Genomic DNA, 17,240 nt, shown 5'->3' with positions numbered 1-17,240 from the left:
ATGAAGATAAGAATTTGGGAAATCAGACCTTCTCTCTACACCCTGTCCTCCTTACTAACACAGTCTCTACAGGAGGGCAGTACTGCACAGTCCAAGTGATAATTGAGGGTTTCTGGCTGTAATGTCCAGTCACTGCTTGGTTTGCCACACCAGCCCTGTTTTCAGACCAGCTCTCAAGCTCTCATCCTAGACAAGAGAAGCAGTTCAGTTTGTGCATGAGCTAACCTGTTTGCCACCGTGTCACCAAAATCTAACCACCATGACAAAGTATATAAAAAGGTACATGCTGCTTTACAGCCCTCCGCAAGTTTAAAGAGAAAAAAACTCTCACTGACTTCAAGAGGCTTCAGATCTAGCCCATAGTGGAACAGCTTCACTCTATTTTTCAAGAGAAATTAAATATAAAATATCATCTGATTATTCAGGCTTGAGTCTGATCTCACAAAGTGTATGCAGACTTAATCTATTGGGCTGGAGCTGCAGAGGCTGTCGGTGGCACTGCAGAGCAAGGCACACTGTGCTCAGGCTGGGAGTTGGCATGCCCCTGCCCTTCCTCTGGACAGGGTGAAAGCAGAAGCTGACCCGCTCCCAGCTGAGCTGAAACATCACCCAGTCATCTGCACAGCTGCCCACTTTCATAAAAATTGTTTAAAGCCAAACACTTGACAGCCATTTGACATGCTGTGGGTAGGGTTTGTGCCTCACAGACTTAGAGGTGAGTGCAATACTCTACATATCATAATCCTGGGATATCAATGTTTAACCATGTTGTAAAGCTCTTTAGTGAGAAAGTAGTATATGCTTTCAACTAAATGGCTACAACCTGGAGCTACTCTCCAGCCTGAGGACTGGGGCAATAAAATGGTTTTTTGTGACAAACTATCAGGAGAGATTTGCTGGTGCTGTTAGTCAGAGTGTAGAATCCCCAGTGCATTCAGAAGTCTCCCTTAAGGAATTAATGCTCAATTGTTTTGCCATCCAAAGAGTGTTTACAGAAGCCAAAACAACCATGCTTGCTGTCCACTGTGCAAAGAGGTGATGACATCAAGAAGACAGGTCACAAGTCTGAGTTTATAGACATTACACTCATGTTGGTATGGCTTTTTATCCACTCAGTATGATCTTATGACCCCACAACTTTACAACCTTCCCCTCTCTGGGCTTCATAGCACCTCTCCACTCTAGGTTAATCATTTCTCTGCCATTATCTGCCAACAGTTCTTATCTCTTTTGCTGTCACTTTATAACAGGGTCTCTTATCAAGCTGTACTAAATCACGTGATGGTGCCAAACCTATCACAAGTTGCAATTCTTCTGATTAGAGACTATCATGAAATGGGATACATGGTTTACAGCAGGTCACTAATGCTGGAAAAAGTACAGAGTCCACTCAAAGCCATGCTTGTTACTTTCTGAATTCTTGGATATTTTTTTTTGTTGTTGTTCATCACGCCGACTTTCACTGCAGGCTATCATAGCCTGGGTCTCAAGGCCAGAAAAGTTTACAGGCTGCACCTCTCCTGTACTCAATGCTGTACCCCTTGTACCCAAAGGTACGGTATATTTACACCTAATAATGTCTTCTGGTTCTCACGCAGCCATCATACAGGAATCTATAAAGCATGGACTTACATCAGCTGGTAAGTAACAGTTTTCTAACTGTTTTGAAGATTCTGTGTAAATATATTAGATTTCTGGGTATCCAAACTGAAAAAATCACTACAATTGAGTGAGTCTATGATTAATTTGCACATATACTTAGGCAAGAGAGAATTTTACAATACCATGTAAAAATATAAGAAAACAGGTGATGATCCATAGAGTAACAATTTTCTCTAGAGATAATACAATTATCAAATATATATCATTGGATAATTAACAGTATTTTAATCTATTATGATTGGTAATAACAGTGAAATTTTGTGTGTGCGTGTAGAAACGTTTGCAAAAATTAGATTTAAATTGCTTCTGGCCTGATAATTCATATTGAACAAAACCACAGGAATGGTTTTGTCTTTTCAGTAACACTGTGGTTTCTGTCAAATGCAGATTCTTTCTTACAACTGAAAATTAAGATATGTCATTCAGTGGGAGTGGGCTGGATAATAGAAGTCAGTTAGGACTTCAGAGCAGCAAAGTGAATACTTTCAGTAGCATATGGAAACAGCACCCGCTCCCTGTCATCAGGCACAGAAAGCCGTCAGGCACAGGTTGCTCTGGCTGGCAGGCACGAGGGGCATTGCACAGCCAGATGTCCCAGGCTGTCCCAGGCTGTGGTGGCTGTGGCCGAGCCCCGGTGTGTGCATGTCCCCACCACCTCCCTGCCCTTCTCCACACACTTCCTGTCTCAGGCCATTCTGTCTCTCATCACACACCTGGAGCGAGGCATTTTTCCTTTACCAGGACGAACATCCCCTGTCCCACCAGGCTGTGCCCACGCTGAAAGTGGGGCCAAGCAGGGCTGCAGAAGGCTTACCAGGGGAAAACTCTCCTTCATGGAGCAGAAGGCACTTCACAAGCCAGCCTAGCAGCGCTGCAGGTTCCACAGCCCAGGGTTTTGCAAGGTTGTGCCTCAGCATAGCATTTCCTGGCATGGATGAAGGAAGGGATCTTTGGCCCACAAGCGGAATCAGGGCACACTTTCCTCCTCTTGCCCCAAAGTGCGTCATCACATGGCAGGTGAGGAGTTCACCCTGATGCTGGGTGTGATGTGGGCACCTTGCCATCAAGGGAAGCTTTGGGAACGTGGGGATGGAGGGCACAGCAACAGCTGCAGGAAATAGCCGCAAACATAACTGATCTTTATCTTCTGGGTGGAGCTGCTGCTTCTCCCAGAGAAGGGCTCCCACCTTGGACCCAACTGTGTTTCAACCAGATGTCCCCTCAGAGTCCCTGTGCTTCCCTACAGGTGTGGGGTACTCCTCTGCACAGCTCTGCCCCCAGAAACACATGGAAAAGGTGGCAAGTCCATCTTCCCCTCCAGGCCTTTCTCTAACTGTTCCTCTTTCTGGATGCCATGACCCTCTGGTTCTCTTTCCTGAGGAATAGTAAAACAATTATACATCTCATTTATCTGAAGAGTGCTCATTCAGATAAGGCTTCTTAAGGCGAAAGGATAAAACCCTAGGAGAAGGGAAAATAACATTCACCTGTGATACTTAGACCAATTAAATGCCATTTTCATGGTTTCCAGAAGACTGGATGGTCTCAGTTCCCAAAATCATGTGGATATGAGAAAACAGATTGCTATAGAGAGTAGCAGAGCCTTTTGTCACCATACCACTTATGCTGTGACACGTGCTGTGTCACAAATATACCAGGACAGATTCACAAAGCATAGCCCAGAAATAAGCAGGCCTAAATCTTGTGAAATTTTCCAAAATCCTGTGTACTCTGAGTCAGGGGAAGGATTTTGTCCTTCAATGACACTGCTGAGCCAGAAACCATGGTAGCATCCCTGAAAAGCTCACCTAACTCAGCCTTGTGAACTGATCACCATGTACCTGTAAGGGTTAAATGGAACCCACACCAACCTGAGGGCCTCTGCTTGGAGCTGGGGGAACCAAATAGGAAGTAGCCAGATTCTGTTCTTATTTGCACTGGAGAGTAATTCTTTAGGAGAAAAAGCTGTCCTCCCAGGGTAGAAGTACAACCAGCAGCAGGGTCATACGCTTGTAAGACTAAATCAAATCCCTAGACTTTTACTTTTGTCCCATCCCTCCTGGCATTCTCCTTCACTTTTCCCTTTCTCACCAAGGCAGAGTGGGTGGGTTTGTGAGAGGCTGTCACAGCCTCTGCACCCCCGTCCCACCAGCCCCTCAGGGCAGGGACACTTGCTGCTTCCCATCACAGAGGCTGAGTTGCCCTTGTCAGGGAGCATTTTGTGCATTCCCCCATCTGGTGATAAGTTAGTTTTTGTTATAAACCACTGACATGTCACAGCTTCCTCCCAGCAAGGAGGGCGTCTTCCAGCTCCCATGAATGCAAATCAGACTCCACTGATATAGATAGCAGTGGACCTATCCCTTGGAGAGCAAACACAACCAGGCTGGAGCTGGAGTGTGAGTGGGCACTACCAGTTGTTGACACCTGCTTTTAGGTGTATAGTCATACGATCAAAGAGGCAACCAGAATTCACAAAATCTTAATAGTACATCCTATCTTCCAGATGACAAACACCATATGGACTTAGAAATGTTTTTATGGAAGTGCCATGATTTTTTCTTCTACCAGATTCTGAAGCAATACAAAGATACTTGACTAGTTTTATTTTTCCTCTAATCAGCCTCTTGTCTTAGTGTCATCAGGGACACTATGCAATTTTTATAAGCCTTAGCTATGATTATTTAACAGAAATAACTGTTTCATTTACTTTTAAAAATGGTTATATAAGAGGAAAACTAATCTACTTGTGGTTTCCAACTGATATTTTTCAGCTTGTAGAATACTTATTGCCATCTTCATTTTAATGTATGTCCTCAGGCAATTAATAGTATTAAAATTAGGGCTCATGAGTTTGGCAAAGTTAGTTTTTATGTTTAGCAGTAATAGCAATAGTAGCATTGTCATATGATTAACAAAGACAACATATACTATCTTTAAAAATTTGGAATAGGATTTCTGCCAGCATTTAGGCAGGCAAAATTTTCACAGAAGTGAACAGTTTGAAATGTGTGAGGACTGTAAGATATGCTGTAGGTTATTTTCTTATATCACTGGATTTTGCTGTTACTCTTTTATCAATTTTCTTCCCATTTTTCCTGTCCTCATTTGCTTATACTGCAAATGAGCTATCTACAAAAGGGGCAGTATTTACATCTGATTTTTTTTCTGTTAGTCTGATTTTAAATACCACAATACATGAGGCAAAGATGATGCCTGTGGTCTTCTGAGGGATCTCTCCAGTACTGACAAAATGCCTCAAGCTACTTGTCTGTGAGGGTAATTTAAAGGTCAGCTCTCAAACTTGTCTTATATACATGGTGAAAAGGAAGAAGGGTCTGCAGGAGGATTTGTGTACATCTGTCTTGTGGGAAAACCCGTTAAAACTTCTCATGACAGATCATTATTAATGCCTAGAGTTTACTCACATATTACATGAGTACATGTATATATTACATAGATACGTAACCTTATCTATTAATATATATTAATGCATTCTTATGTGCAATGAACAGACATGGAAATGTACACAATCCTTATCAAGATTTCTCAGTGTAAACTATGCCTAGTTTATCTTCATAGTTATTATTTTACATTATGTGTGGATAAATCTTGGGACAGATAGCTATGAATGAGCTTAAACTTTTTTCAGTATAAAGATCAGCTGTAAAAATTATTTTTAAATAAAGTTTTCCAAGCTTTGAAACATGGAGGAAGGGGGGCGGAAGAAGCAGACCTAAACCATCTCTTTTTTCCACCAGCAGATCAAGGTCAATTGCCTCAGCAAAAGAAATTTCATTTTTAAGCCTGTCTGTGCAGGATATAAATCAATTATCTCTTATGATACAGAGACCGGCGCTCAGTCCTGACGGGAGCCTTGCGGTATATACAAATATATTTGGAGAGCTATTCCCAGACTAAGCTCTAGCTTTTTAACTAGAGGTTCCACACTCGGCTCCAAAAGGGCAGACAGAAACAAAATCGCCTTATCAGAACAGTAATGATCAGTGCTGGGAAGGGGCGATGGGATGGCGGCGGAGGGGAGCGTCGGGATGGTCCGGGCAGTCCCTCGGAGCGCTCCCGGGCGCGGAAAAGAGCCCCGCTGATGGATTCGCCTCCCCGCCTCCGGCTGCGGGGGAAGCCGCGGCCCCCGCGGCAGACAGCAGCGATCAGCGAGCGCGTTTCCCCGTCGCACCATTAGCGGCAACAGGTCCAGGCAGTGCGGAACTAGAAGGCGTTTTCCATACAGAATTCATGTAATTTCGGGGCGGGAAGGGAAGGGGGGAATTTCTAATAGGATCCCTGCTTGCAAAACTGGATCTTTAAGAGTTGAGTGAAAGAGACCTGATGATGGGATCGATTCAGGGAAGCCGTGCCGCCAGCCCTGGGCACTGCTCACCCCGTCCCCAAGGGCGCCCGAGCATGCCTTAGCCCTTCCACGCCTTCCAGCTAGCGCAGCAGAATGTCGGTCGGGAAGCTGCCTTGCAGCAACAAGTGCCCGGCCGTCCCTGTCCCCAGGCGTGCGGGCCGCCCCGCGGGAGGAGCGCGCCGGGCGATGCTCAAGGGGCACGGCGGGCCCCGCGCCCCGAGCCGGGCGGGACGGAGCAGACGTCGGCGGGACGCGGTGAGGTTACGACACCTCACTGATGACTCACTTACCAATAAAAGAAAGGCAATCGGAGCGATGCTTTACCACCCACTTGGCCCTGCTCACTCCTCTCCGAAGTCTCCTGTCATTCTGCATCACGCTGCTGCCAGGTGCTCATAAGAGCAGTGCATTCCGGCGGGCAGCAGGAGCTTGGCCGAGCTTGAAAAATAGCTTTTCGGTCAATAATTGACCGTTTGGAAATGGCTGTCTATGCCGAACCAGAGAGGAACGACGTCTCCGTAAAGCAAAAATGAATGATTAGTTGTATAAAAAAACAAAGGCAAGAGGGCACAGACGTGATCCTTTGTGGCGTGCGTTTTACCACGAAAGGGTTTCAGTCTGAGGCATCCACTCTATTTTGCTGAGAGTGGATCAAGACCAAACCAAAACAAACAAACAAAAAATATTTTTAAAAAGAAGAAAAAGGAAGAATGGGGGAAGTGGGAAGTGTGTCTTTGTGTTTGGAGTGGGTTGATTTGGTAAGTTAGGGATTTTTGTTCTGGGTTATTTGTTGGGTTTTTTTCTAGAAGGGACAGTTTCTTTCCCAAAGCCTGAGTTGGAGGCACTAGCAATCTCCATTTAATGAATCCCTAGTAACTGAATGCAATACCGCCGCGGCAAAATGATGAAAGGAGACCGTTGGCTATGGGGTTTGGAAGGTTTCGAGGTAGTCTGCTCTTTGTATTGTAGGGATAATCTGCTTATGACAAGGACAGGGAGAGGACAGAGGAGAGGAGAGGAGAGGAGAGGAGACTATATTGGCCATGCCTTTCCTGGTGTAAATAGTCTCGTAAAGTTGGGCGTGACAGGTGTGTGAGGTCAAGCAGCAAAATCGCGTTCTGAACTTTCCCAGCTGCACAGGGATGCCGTGCCGGCCGCACTGCCGCACGCTGCCTTCGCCGGGGCACTTCTCGAGGCAGCAACACTGCGTGCCCGTGGCAGTGACAGCCTGTGCCCGAGGCTGCGTCCCTGTGCCGAGGACAGGATGCGTGATACTGACTCCCTCCCCGAGCCTGGCTGAAGTCACTGTTTTCGCTGAGTGATGGCTCAGAGCGGCTCTGCGCTGGCGGCAAACGGGAATGTTCAGCGGGAGAGAAAGGGAGACAGGATGAGGAATTCCCTCCTTAAATACTTCCCTTTAAGTCTTTTTGATCGGTTTTGGATTTAGACTTCCCAGCGGAAGAGTTTCAGTCCTCCGCTTATTTATTTATTTCATTTGTTTCTGGGAAGTTTTTCTTGAACATCTACATCCCCCCTCCCCCGCTCATCCCACCCACAAATACTCTCTTTCGCTACTTTGCTGGGAAGGTAAATTAAACCTTCTCTGGGACGTCTCCCGACACAAAGCTCGAAGAGAGCATGCTACTTGTTTCTCATCGAGAAGACCACTCCAAGTTGGAAATGTCTCTGCTTAGGGAAAAAGACTTTGAAATTTGCTCAGGTTTTGTGCCCCCTTGGAAGCTATAAGCAATCGGAGCTTGCCTTGAAATATCATCATACAGAAGCCTCTTCCTTGGAAACAAAGAGGTGGAAAAGCTTCAGATTATTTAACATTAGAGAGTGGGGGTTTTTCAATGTAAATGTACATACATTTAAATAGGGAAGTATAAAGTATTCCAGGTCTTGCTCCTTGTACTAATCAAGGCTGCTGGAAGCTCCCCGAGCCATCATCTTTTATAATTATAATTACACGCGTCAATCAAGACCTTCAGGCAAAGTCAGAACAAGGCAGGCAAACTCAGGAGAGAAATCGCATTAAAAAAAAAAAAAAAAAAAAAAAAAAAAAGTTTGGAGAACTTGGTGAGGAATGGAGAAGAGATTAGAAGAAAGGGTAATTAAGGTTGCTCAAGGCAATCGTGAGAGCTAGCACTCCATGTTAAATTAAATGTAGCCACAAGGGACCAGGTATCATTTATAATATGTACTGCCCTAAACAATTACTTCGGAGAAATGTGGATGTGTAATAACCACTCCAAAGTATTTTCATCCATAGTGATAGCTCGCAGAGTCACTTCGCCATGTACAGTCGGAACTCCCTCCAAACAATTCCCTGGCAGAATGACATTAAGCCCCTGAGTAGGAGGGAAGAGCCCGGGGACCGGTGCTAGGGCCGAGCCCGCGGGGGAGTGCTGTCCGGGGGGAGCCGGCCCTGCTGGGGCACTTAGCAGCGGTGTCCGCGGGGGCCGCAGCCCGCCTGACCCCGGCAGCACTCGGGCTGGTTTCGCCTGCCCTGTCCGGATGCGGCGTTTCCTTTCCCGGCTTTTCCCCAAAACGCAACTGCCTTCCCGGAGCAGCAGTAACCAGAGCGGCAGCACGGAGCGCCCCGTCGGGAAATCGTCAAGCGGCGTGACCCACCCGGTGGCGGGCGAGGGCGAGGGGACTGGTTGTTCCCGATAGAGCCCAGCGGGCTGCAGGACCCAGGTCCGCAGGCGTCCTGATGGTCTGCTGTAAATGCGCTTGGAGCTGTGCCCTGAGGAATGTTCTCCAGCGGGGAAGGGCTGCGAGGAGGTGCCGCTCCTCTGCGAGCCGCCCCCGGAGCGCTCTGGCCTCCCGTCGGGCCCAGGCGGCCCGGCCGCAGGCTCGGAAGGCCGGAGGGCCGCGGCCCCGCCGCGAAGCCGAGGCCCCCGACCCGCAGCTCTCTCGGCGGGCGCCCGAGGGAGGGAGCGGAATCGGCGCTGTGCTGCTGTCGCCGCCAGTGCTGAGCCGCCCGGGATCAGCGCAAGGCGATGCTACACGGGGGCGCCTGACAGAGGGAATGTTTGTAACTAATGCACCTGGGAGTAACTACCCAAGGGCCGAGACAGGGTCTCAATCCGAGCTACTTCTGCCTAGAAACGGGGCCATCTCTTTAGATGGTTTTCAGCCAACCCGTCTTAGCCATCGCATCTCGCCATATTACTGTCCTAAAACTTATTCGCAGACGACCTGTTTAATTGTGAAATTATAACTTGAGAAATAACGTGTTGGTATCATTTGCCCGCTTGCGCTCCCGCCCGAAGGAGAATGGCAAAAGGTGAGAGTGGAAGGAGACAGAGAGGTCCGGGCCTCTCTGAGCGTTGGATCCATCCCGCAAATATCAAACGCTGCACAGAGAATGGAAAAAAAAAAACTTCTGCTCCGGTGGTGCTGGTGCTGGGTTGCCTAGGAATCTGCGTTGAGCTAGCAAAGGTGTCCCAGCTACTGGTTGCAAAAAGTTAAGCGCCCAGCCGAGTCCGCTCTCTGCACGTGGAGCGCTTGTCCCAGCGCGGGTTCACGCAGCGATCATCAGCACTATTGAATAAGTTACAACCGCCAGTTTTCACTATCGCTCTCCCAGCCGATGGGAAATGCCATACTCCGCGATGGAGACACTTCCGCGCCTCACTTTCCATCGGAAGCAGTTTTCACCTCCAAACATTTTCAGCTCCTCCAACACTTTATACAGATTAAAGAGTCAGAGGAGAATGGGCGACCGAGCGCTCAGATGAGGGGCTCGGATGCTTTCCAAGGTGCAAATATCGCTCATCCTACACCATCAAACCTATGCGGCGCAGTAGGAACGGCGAGGAACCCCCCGGGCCCTCCCGGAGAGAGGGGCGGAAAGGCCAACGAGGGCAGGCAGACCTCCGGCCCGGCGAGCCGGGCGGTCGGCACCCAGTTGCCCCAGGAGCCCCCGCAACGCCGCGCCGCGGGACCGCTCGGCTCCCGCCGCTGAGGCACACACTTGCGAGAAACGAGTTCTTTAGGGCAACTTGGAAAATAGTGCTGCTTGCTGCACTGTGAGCCGGGGAAGGGGGACTCAAGCGATGGCTCTGCCAGGGTTTTGGCTTCTGTGCAAAGGACGAGACTGGCACTGACCGATTTCGCAAGACGCTTAGGGAAGGGAGGCACAAAAAGCCTGAATAGGTACAGCGAGCTCCAACGCGGTTCCCGCTTGCTTGTTTGACTCCAGGGCTGCGCGGCGGCAACGTGTCCGCAAGGGCAGCGGCTTCCGCTGTCCACCCCCGCCCGCCCAGAGGGAAGGTGAGCGCCGGGGTCTTCGCAGCCGGCGCTGGCCGAGCGGAGGCATTGCCCCACCGAACCCAAGAGAGATTGAGCGTGGCTGCCCACTGGCAAAGAGGCACGGCCGCTGAAAGCAGTGCAGGCGCAGCCCAGGCTGGCGAGGCTGGCGGCCCATCGGGCTCCGCTGGGACTGGGAGGGGCGGCATCAGCCCAGACCCTCACACAGCAGCCCCGTTTAAGAACCGGGTAGGGGTGACTGCACTGGGCCACTGTGTGTGCTCTGTGCGTGTGTGCGCGCTGGGGGTGTTGCTCATCCCGCCTCTGCCTTATTGGCTGCAGCGGCGGTGTCGGGGCCCCCCTCCGCCGGAGTCCTCGCTCCCCGCAGCCCCCGGGCTCCCGGAGCGCCTCCCCGCGGGCCCGGGGCTAGAGGTCCCGACTCGGCACCTCCGCACTTGTACCGGGGGGAAAAGGGGGAGGAGGAGGGGGAGGGGAAGGAGGAGGAGGAGGGAGGGAGGAAGGGAGGGGGACGGGGGTGGGAACCCTGTCCAGCAGCACCAGCGGCGGCAGAGTGCTCCTGTGCACTGTGCCGCTCCGCATGGATCGGGGCGCGGGGCTGCCGCCGTGCTGAGCCCCGGGCGGAGCTGCTGCGGGCTCCCGGGGTTCCTCCTTCCTCCCCAGCACCCCCGGTCTTCCTCCTCCTTCTCTCTCCTCCCCCTCCTGCCGCCTGCAGCTCGACTACCACTCCGCGGCTCCTCTAGCCGCGGGCACCCGGCGGCTCCTCCCGGTGGCCGGGGCCGCTCGGTAGTCCCGCTGCAACTGGGCAAGGGCTGGCGTGGAGCAGAGGGAGGGAAAAACAGGAAGAGGGGGAAGAGGCAGCAGCCGCCGAGCGCCCCTTGCTCCAGCTAAATCTGTGCTGCCGTGTCCAGGTGCTGGTGTCGCGGACGGACACGGAGCCCCCAGCCCGGCCCGCAGCCGCCTTGTCATGCTACCCAAAGTGGAAACGGAGGCCCTGGGACTCGCCCGGTCGAATGGGGAACAGGGGCAGATGCCGGAAAACATGCAAGGTAAGGAGGGAGACGCAGGGCGCTCCCCCTCCGCGCACGCTCGGGTTTCCCTCGGCAAAGCGCCCCTTCGTTCTGCCAAAAAAGTTAGCGGCAGTTGCTTGCGAGCTTCCCCGTCACCGCCCGCTCCTCGCCCCGCCGAGCCCCTGCCTTCGCGGGCCAGCTTTCAGGGTGGCTCGAGCGGGTACCGGGGGCCGGGGTGCCAGGCCCGACGCGACGACAAATGCTTGCTCAGAAGGTGCAAACGGGGCCGGGAAATTGCCGAGCATCTAGTCTGCGCGAGCCTACCCTAGGGTGCAGACGTCCCATCGGACGCTGCCCGGCCCCTCTGCAGATCCAGGGGATCTCGGTCTAATCCCCGTTCCGCGCAAAACTGTCTCGAAGTTTATGGCAGGTGGAGGTACGCGTGGAAGTTCTGGCGAGCACCCCACGTGTCACACACTGTCCCGAAACGGGACCCGGGGGCTCTGTCTCGCGGGTGCGGCGCCCACAGGTACCGTGCAGGTGGCAGCGGCGGTGTCGCGAAACTTTGCAGGCGAGGGCTCCGTGGAGGATTTGCGGGGTACTCAGGAAGACAGAGGGTACCCCGAGCTGGGATGGCGCTGTAAATGTCTAAGTCGGGTGGCGGGACCAGGCTGTTCCCGGTGCTGTACTCGGAGCTGGAGCGGTGCGCGGAGGGAGGCGGCGCAGACCCCGCCGGGGGTCGGCTCCCTGCCTTGGAGCCGGCAGCCCGGTGTGGCCGCCCTGCCCCGTGCGACTCTCCCGGGACAGAAACTCCCGTCCCAGCTGCTCTTTAGAAACTGTCCCCTCTCTTCTTGGGAGCCTGCTGGGAAGTAAAAGCCGAGGGTTTCGGAGGTGCTGGGAGCGACCCGACCGCCCATTTTCTCTCCTGTGGAGGATGCTCCGTGCAAGGGCGCGGCGCTCGGAAAACCCCTGCTTTTCCACTTTTTCCTACGGGGAGGGCAACTTCGTCCCAGCGCCGGACCCTGGAGCCGCGACCGGGGGAGCAGAGGGGAGGGCCGGGCCCTCCTCCTCCTCCGCCTGCGGCCGCCCCGTGTCCGCCCCACGCCGCTGACAGGCGCCGATCCCCGGCCGTGCTGAGGTGGCTCAGGAAACGTTTTGCCGGCAGTGTGACGGCGGGATAATGCTCCCGCTCTCCCCGGGAGCTCCCTCGAGCCCCTTGCCTTGGCAAGCCGGGCGGCCGGGCCGGGGGCTTCGGGCGGAGTCTGACCGCCCCGCTGCCCCCGAACTGTGGCAGCCGTAGAGTTGAAGACAAAGAGGCGATATCCTAAGCAGTCCAGCGGCGATGCCCAGCGCCTCTCGCCGTGTTGAGGAGTCCTCCGCTGCCACAGTGCTTGCCGAACAGGTCGGAGGTTTAGAAGCAGGGAAGGGGAAGGAAACCGGCCCTGCACTGAGCAGCAGGGTTTCTTCTTAGAAGTAACCGGAGCGGCTGACTGGGCTCCTTGTGAGGGTAGCCCGGCTCGGGTGGGCAGGCTCCGGGCTTTCATTCCGCATATTTTAGCCCTCCTGACCGCCGGCTTCTCCCCTCCTTCTCCCGGAGCGGCAGAAACTTCAGGCGGCGCCGGCGTGCAGGTTTCACGCAGGCCCCCGGTAGCGGGAGACGCCCGGTCCGCCGGCCGGGCAGACCCTGAGCGCATCCCCCGAGCACGGCGGTCCCGGCTCGTGTCTCTCTGCCGACACGAGAACAGCTAAAAAGCGTCTCCCCCGTGGCCGCGGACCTGCTGGCTGCGACAGCCGGGGGTGCCGGCACGCCGCGCTTGCCCTGGCCCGCAGGGGTGGCGGTCACCCCGAGACCACGGGCTTGGGAGGCGCGGAGGACGTCCTTTTCACCTGGTTTTGCGAGTAACTAACTTGGATTTCACACAGTGCAAAAGTGCTGGCTCTGTGAGATACAGCTTTAGTCTAGCTAAAAATTTGCGGGCTGATGTTGAAAGAAAACTTCAACGGAAAATAATTACTTTCAATATACAAGTGACAATCTTTTCGTTCTGCTTTTTTTAAAGCTTGCCCCTGATCATTTTCGGATTTGAATGAATTCTTTCAGTTTGTTATTCCATAAAATAAGGACTAGGCTAAAGGCACTCTAAGTATAAGTATTTAGAACATAAAACTTAGAAGGTGATGCATTTTATTACACTTGCTAAGTACCATGCAGATTTGCATGTCTCCATGCAATTTGTTTTCCAAAATAAAACTTTTTTCTCCCTATTTTCAGTGGTGTGCTTGTTTAAGTAAGCTTTAGATAAGAAAGTTGCAGAATATTTGAGTTAGTAATGTAAATTCTAATTGATTATGCTATTTCTCCTTTCCCCCAGTGTCTCAGTTTAAAATGGTGAATTACTCTTATGATGAAGACCTTGAAGAGCTGTGTCCAGTCTGTGGAGACAAAGTGTCTGGGTACCATTATGGACTTCTCACCTGTGAAAGCTGCAAGGTTCTGTACTAATCAGTCCATAAAAACACAAGTACAGTAAAAATGTTTCAAATACAAGCAGAAAAAAAAGGATAATAAATAAAACAGATGTATAATATTTTGGGTTATTTTTATATGTTTCTTAATATATTCACATAAAATAATTAACCACCAAAAAGCTTTAGGATGTAAAAGTCTCTTTGAGAGAGACATCTGCACAAATGCAAACAACTTGGACTGTTTCACATTGTAGTTTTGTCACTGTTTTTTAGTGTTTTGCTGTCCTGATGTAGTTCTAGAACAATTTTCATTGCTAACTGTGTTAAATACTGGTTTTAGTTGATTTATACTTCTTTTTCTGGAGGATAAAGTAGGAAGATTATCTTTCATGCAGATTAGCTTTGCAAAATTTAATGCAGCTTTCTTAAGATTTTTATTTTCATTCCTCAATATTGCAATGTAGATCTCTGTGATTATAATGATCATGTACTTTTTCATGCAAACTTTAACTGTCACTTGGACACACAAAGTCAAGTAACTAATTAACATATAGAAAGATGAATATACCTGTGTTGGTCTATTGTGCTATAAGGTTTAAATAATTGTGAATTTATGTCAGATTTTTCATGTAAAATTTTTTCAAGGGTTTTTACAGTTATTTAAGCAGTGCACTGTAAGTGAAGCTCCTTTGCCAGAACAATGCAATTTAAAACACTTAGTTGCATGGAAAAATTAACTAAGCCCACTATATTTTCACCCAAAAAAATCAATGAAAAATGAGTGACAAGCACTTACTATGCCTCCTCCAGCATGTCCCACTAGGATGTAAAATAGCCAGAGGTACTCTGTACTACTCTTATCTTTGCAACTACTTATTTCATGTAAAACTACTTGAAAAGGAAGACTTTAATAATTCTGCAATGATTTAAGAATACAAAAGGAAGCAGTCAGTGTCACTATTTCTGCCACCTGTGTTAGAAGCACAGAAGGCTACAGCCTCCTTAAAGTCTCGCCAAGCTTTGACATGAAGTCTATAAAACATAGCACTAACACAACAAAACCTCCTCTGGAATCCAGTGGCTATCTTCTGGGTTCAGCTGGCTAATTTAAAATAAACTATGTAACTTTGCAAGTGCTTGAATGGCATCTGAAAATTATCTTACAATGATTTCCATAAAATGCTGAATGAAAACACACGTTCAAGCAAAACAGGCTAATTTTTGTGTCTATCATACAGGGATTCTTTAAGCGAACAGTCCAGAATAACAAAAGGTACACATGTATAGAAAATCAGAATTGCCAGATTGACAAAACACAGCGAAAACGATGTCCTTACTGTCGATTTCAAAAATGTCTAAGTGTTGGAATGAAATTGGAAGGTAAGAGCTATAGTCTTGATATCTTCAACTATACTATAAAATTATAGGATAAGATGTTAATGCATTGTATTGTATATTAAAAAGTTATATAGTTATGGCTTTGAAATGTTAATAAAAGGTTACTTTGTATGGTCAGTGAAATTGTTGCTTTATTTTTAAAAAATCTAATAAGTAAATGGTAGATCACTACCATTTAGGAAGCAGTGAAAACCATAATCCATTTTGTCATATAAGTATATAGTTTGATATTTCAGGCTTTTGAAGTTTGTGAATTCATGGATGTAAATTGAATAGTTTTGCAGCTTTTAAAAAAGACTTAATTTAGATTAAATATAAAACAACTGTCCAGATTAGAAAAAAAAATTATTCATTTGCTACGGAGAATGATCTGATTTTATTTGTATTTTATCTACGGTTGGTTGTTTTGGTTTTTTTTACATATGTTCTTCTGACAACAAGGCAGAACACAAAGAAACAGATAAGGGTTTTTCTCACACTGACATGCCTTTGAGATTAAGGAACAAAATAATCTCTAAAGTTGTGTCCTATATTTTTGTGATGTTACACCTGCAAGGCTATTGTGATTAAAAGAGGATAAGGCATTTTGAAGTACACTTTTTGACTTCATTTTGCTTTCTCATCTACAGAGAACAATGAAAAGTGTACAATACCCTTTGAGATAACCAAACACAAAAATATCATCAACTTCAATTTGTGAATCATGCATGGTTCATTCTAACTTTGATATATAAAATGTTAAAATTCAGATTTCACAACAGATGACATTTTTCCTTGACCAAGGGCAATCTCTTAAATTCCTTACTGCTACAACTGTATGCAATGACATTCACCCTAGACGCTTAACCAGAAAAAAAATCAGGCCAAGGAGGAAAACTGTAAGACATGAAGGGAACCAGAAAGGACAAGAGGCAGTCACCAGGCTCTGGCAAAGGGAAGCTGTTGATATAACTGAAGATAAACAGAAAAATCAGCCTCCTGCAGTTTGACTGATTCAATAGTGTTGTATTTGCCCACAAGACTGAGCTAGCACTGACACACTACACTAAACATCCTGAATCATTGCATGTGCTTCCAAATTCAAATAGTACAATCACAGCACATGTAGAATCCTTTTGTCATTGTTGACATTAAGAAGAAGGATAAAATACATTTGTCTACTCCTGCTTTTAACTCCTCTCACTTGCTGATGATGATACCAGACTAAACTTTGTCTTCTGTCATTGCACAAAGTTCACCTTAAATTTAAGTGGGATGTATACAAAAGCACTTGCTAATCCAATTTGGCTCACAGTTTTTAATTGCAGAGTACGAGTGAGGATACTCTGTATACAGATTTTAAATTAATTACATTTACTAGTGATAAAATTAATTTAAGGTATTTTGTTAAAAGTCAACATTCAGCAGTAATATTGGCAGCTCATTTTTCCTACAAAAGCAAGCAAAACATCTGTAGTTTTAAAGGTACTACAGAAAATGTACTTTAGCTTTCTTATCTACACATCCATACGACTTCTTTTCCCCTGTTTAGAAAATTGGAATAACATGTGTTCTCTTAATTGTAAATACTTGTGACATTTATATGTGTATTTCCTTGATAGTGATATATATAGCCTTAAAAGTCAAGTTTATAAATTACCATGGAACAAAAAATCATTAAACGTTAAAGTCCTTACGTGATAAGGTACAGTATTATGCGTATCTAGCATTCATAATAAATTTTTAATGTCCTACTAATCCCTAAGATAAAAAGCTCAAGAACTTAACCTCCAGCAATCTCAGCAGTCTCAACATGTCACCAGGCTGTCAAAGGTTCCTCTTTCAATCTAATTGCCGTTGGGCAAGGTGGGCTTGGTGAAAGCTCCTCACTAGTCCATCACATATATCCCATGGTGACAGACACTGCCGTGACAGAGACCACCAGTATGACTCTCAAGGCAGCTGTTGAGTAGGATTTGTTTTAATTATTTCTAATTCCAGAGATATTATAAGCCAGAACAGTGTCAATAGTTTCTGTTTCACTTCTGTCTTCCATGTAGAAGGCAGCAAGCTGACAG

General features: G+C 48.3%; 1 protein-coding gene across 1 annotated transcript in view; it reads left to right on the top strand.

The window, feature by feature from the left end:
* The first annotated feature begins 1,576 nt into the window (after positions 1-1,576).
* Positions 1,577-17,240, top strand: part of NR5A2 (nuclear receptor subfamily 5 group A member 2) — an 84,623-nt gene continuing 68,959 nt past the window's right edge. Inside the window, exons 1-4 of the mRNA XM_041420748.1 lie at positions 1,577-1,640; positions 11,218-11,355; positions 13,689-13,807; positions 15,024-15,165. Coding sequence (XP_041276682.1) covers positions 1,577-1,640; positions 11,218-11,355; positions 13,689-13,807; positions 15,024-15,165 — 463 coding nt within the window. The remainder of the gene's footprint in view (positions 1,641-11,217; positions 11,356-13,688; positions 13,808-15,023; positions 15,166-17,240) is intronic.

This window comes from Onychostruthus taczanowskii, unplaced genomic scaffold, assembly GCF_017590055.1.
Source record: "Onychostruthus taczanowskii isolate IOZ18803 unplaced genomic scaffold, ASM1759005v1 scaffold65, whole genome shotgun sequence".
Classification (NCBI taxonomy): Eukaryota; Metazoa; Chordata; class Aves; order Passeriformes; family Passeridae; genus Onychostruthus; species Onychostruthus taczanowskii.
The sequence above is the reverse complement of the archived record's forward strand: the minus strand, read 5'-3'. Positions and strand labels throughout refer to the sequence as shown.